This window comes from Triticum dicoccoides, chromosome 3A (genome assembly GCF_002162155.2).
Source record: "Triticum dicoccoides isolate Atlit2015 ecotype Zavitan chromosome 3A, WEW_v2.0, whole genome shotgun sequence".
Classification (NCBI taxonomy): domain Eukaryota; kingdom Viridiplantae; phylum Streptophyta; class Magnoliopsida; order Poales; family Poaceae; genus Triticum; species Triticum dicoccoides.
Window position 1 is genome coordinate 20,964,865 of NC_041384.1, and position 2,959 is coordinate 20,967,823.

Consider the following 2,959-nt stretch of genomic DNA (forward strand, 5'->3'; position numbering starts at 1 on the left):
AAATCAATAAGTTTACGGCCTAAAGTGATTGGTTGTCGAGTTGTTGGCAGCGTGCAATCACTTTGAGTTAATGGATAAGTGGCACATTTTACTCCATTAGTATGGACCAAGTAAATACTCCATAACATGTGATATGAGAATAGTGCAGAAATACATATTTTTATTGACATATCATGGTGGAAGGAAAAAGAATAAAGGGTTTTCCATGAATGATGCATCCGTATTATACGTAGAAATTATATGTGAATCTTTGGTATACACAGGCGAGGTAATTAAATCCATCTAAAATATATTTTATGTTTTAACACTTTATATACTTGACACATTTATATTGTCAAATTTACTCTTGATCAACGAACAGGTATTACATATTCCTCTAAGTTGGTGCTGAAAACAAAATCTAGTGTCGCCTGCAAATTAGGCACCAACCGGCAAATTAATTGTTTCTGCTTTATATTTCTTCTCACCTTGCGCATCTCTTATATTGCAGATATTGATGAGTGCAAGGCGCCAGGTACTTGTAAAGAAATCTGTAATAACATTATGGGAAGCTACTATTGCACCGAATGTTCTGGTAAAACAACGTATGACACTACAACAATGAAGTGCATATCAATAAAAAGCCAAAATCTTGTAGTAGGTGAGTTCTATGGTACAACTGATTTACTGTGATGAGACAAAAGGAATTATAATATAATACTGAGCAACATCTTCATTACAGGTATTACCATCGGGATTAGTGTTGGCCTTGGTGTTCTACTTCTTATCTTGAGCGCTACAGTTCTCATCCGCAGATGGAAAAGACGCATCCAAAAAAAACTTCGTGCAAAGTATTTCCGAAAGAACCAAGGGCTTCTACTGGAACAACTAATTTCATCGGATGAAAACGCAAGTGACAGGACCAAGATTTTTTCCTTGGCAGAGCTAGAAAGGGCAACAAATAACTTTGACTCGACACGTATTGTTGGTCGCGGAGGGCATGGCATGGTGTACAAAGGTATCTTATCTGACCAGCGGGTAGTAGCCATAAAAAAATCTGAAGTTATTGAGCAAGTTGAGATTACTCAGTTCATCAACGAGGTCGCTATCCTCTCGCAAATAAACCACCGTAATATTGTCATGCTGTTTGGATGTTGTCTTGAGACGGAAGTCCCACTACTAGTATATGACTTCATCCCTAATGGTTCACTATTTGGAATCCTCCATGCTAACCCAACCAACCACTCCATGTTGTCCTGGGATGATTTCTTGAGAATTGCTACAGAAGCTGTTGGAGCACTTTATTACCTCCACTCAGCTGCTTCAGTATCTATCTTTCATCGAGATGTCAAGTCCACGAACATACTGTTGGATGGAAATTACACAGCGAAAGTATCAGATTTTGGTGCTTCAAGGTTGGTTCCAATTGATCAAACTCATGTGGTTACAAATATACAAGGCACCTTTGGATACTTGGATCCAGAGTATTACCACACGGGCATACTAAATGAGAAGAGTGATGTTTATAGCTTTGGTGTAGTACTTGTAGAGTTGCTTCTAAGAAAAAAGCCTATTTTTACAAGTGACTCCGGGATAAAGCAGAATTTATCCAACTACTTCCTTTCTGCGATGAATGAGAAACCACTTGCAGAAATAGTTGATGCTCAAGTGCTGGAGGAGGCAACAGAGAAAGAAATTCGTGATGTCGTCGGTCTTGCAGAGACTTGCTTGCGGCTCCGAGGCGATGAGAGGCCTACTATGAAACAAGTGGAGATGAGATTGCAGGCTGTGCGATTCAAAAGGTTGAGATCGTGTCAGGTTGCTCCAAGAAATGAAAGTATGCAAGCATTCTTAGGTGGACAAAGCCTGGTCACACGTCGGCCGGTGATGGCTGACAGAGCTAACTCGGCTTCTGAAATGAGCCATAATTGCTACAGCCTGGAGCAAGAGTTTATGGCATCGGCGACCCTACCACGCTAGATCATGTAGTCCTCTTGGTATCATGTTTCAAGTCTGTATTTTTCGTTTCAAGTTCTATCACTGTTGTCCTTCAATGGAAATGGTGAAGTATACAGTATAATGTATAGTGCACTTAATAATATGTAGCTTATATTATATATTGCAGTCCCATTCTTATAGTATTTTCTTTGAGAAAAAGGCATGTTTAATGCAATTATCCAAGTTGTAAAAATTATGATATGAACTTGTGATCATCATGTAATATAATGAATATCATATGATGAAACCTTAATTAGTAGAATCTATGTTTCTACGATTCTAATAGTTATCATTCTACGATTTGCAATCCTACCATCGGAGCTTCGTTCCAATTCGGAATCACGATTTTCGACTACCTTGTTAGGAACATCAGTTTGCAATTTGTATTCCGGGCTAAACGTTTGCTAAGTTGCAGTTGTGCTACGGAATTTACTTCTAAGAGTAAAGAGGATGCCATGGTTTGGTCGTTGGGTGCCAAAAACTTGAGTAATGTAATGACGTGAGAGTAGTGTTATATCTTACCCGCTTGGTGGGTCATGTCTTTAACTTTCTTCCTTAATTATTGAAATGAAAAATATTTTGCTTTGTTTAAAAAAATGTAATGTGGGTTACATGTGGCATTTCGCCAAGTAGTCTAAGGTACAGAGATGTACATTATCCACGTACAAAATCTTGTTACTCATATGCCTTAGTAATTGGCAGCACCAATTAGTGCCCTTATATTATGCATGTTGCTCATTGTACCCATGGCGAATTTATCTTCTTCTCTTATGTATGCCTGTTGTGAACTCGACCTGTTATAACATAAGACCATGACCCATTGTAACCCACTCTAGTGAGTCATGACTTGCTTTCGCTTGTTGCTCCAACGTATGACGTTCCTATTGAATGCAACTTAGTGGTTACTTCTCTTATGTTCATGTGTTCCCCTGGGAGCAGACGAGTACAAAAAAGAGCAACTTCCATTAGTGATAAAGGCATC

The 2,959-nt window shown here is 38.8% G+C and overlaps 1 protein-coding gene across 1 annotated transcript in view; it reads left to right on the top strand.

Annotated features, from left to right (window-relative positions):
* The window catches only part of LOC119266767 (wall-associated receptor kinase-like 2), a 6,791-nt gene extending 4,671 nt beyond the window's left edge, over nucleotides 1-2,120 (top strand). The window contains exons 3-4 of the mRNA XM_037548048.1: nucleotides 491-640; nucleotides 722-2,120. Coding sequence (XP_037403945.1) covers nucleotides 491-640; nucleotides 722-1,959 — 1,388 coding nt within the window. The 3' untranslated portion in view covers nucleotides 1,960-2,120. The remainder of the gene's footprint in view (nucleotides 1-490; nucleotides 641-721) is intronic.
* The last annotated feature ends 839 nt before the right edge of the window (nucleotides 2,121-2,959 follow it).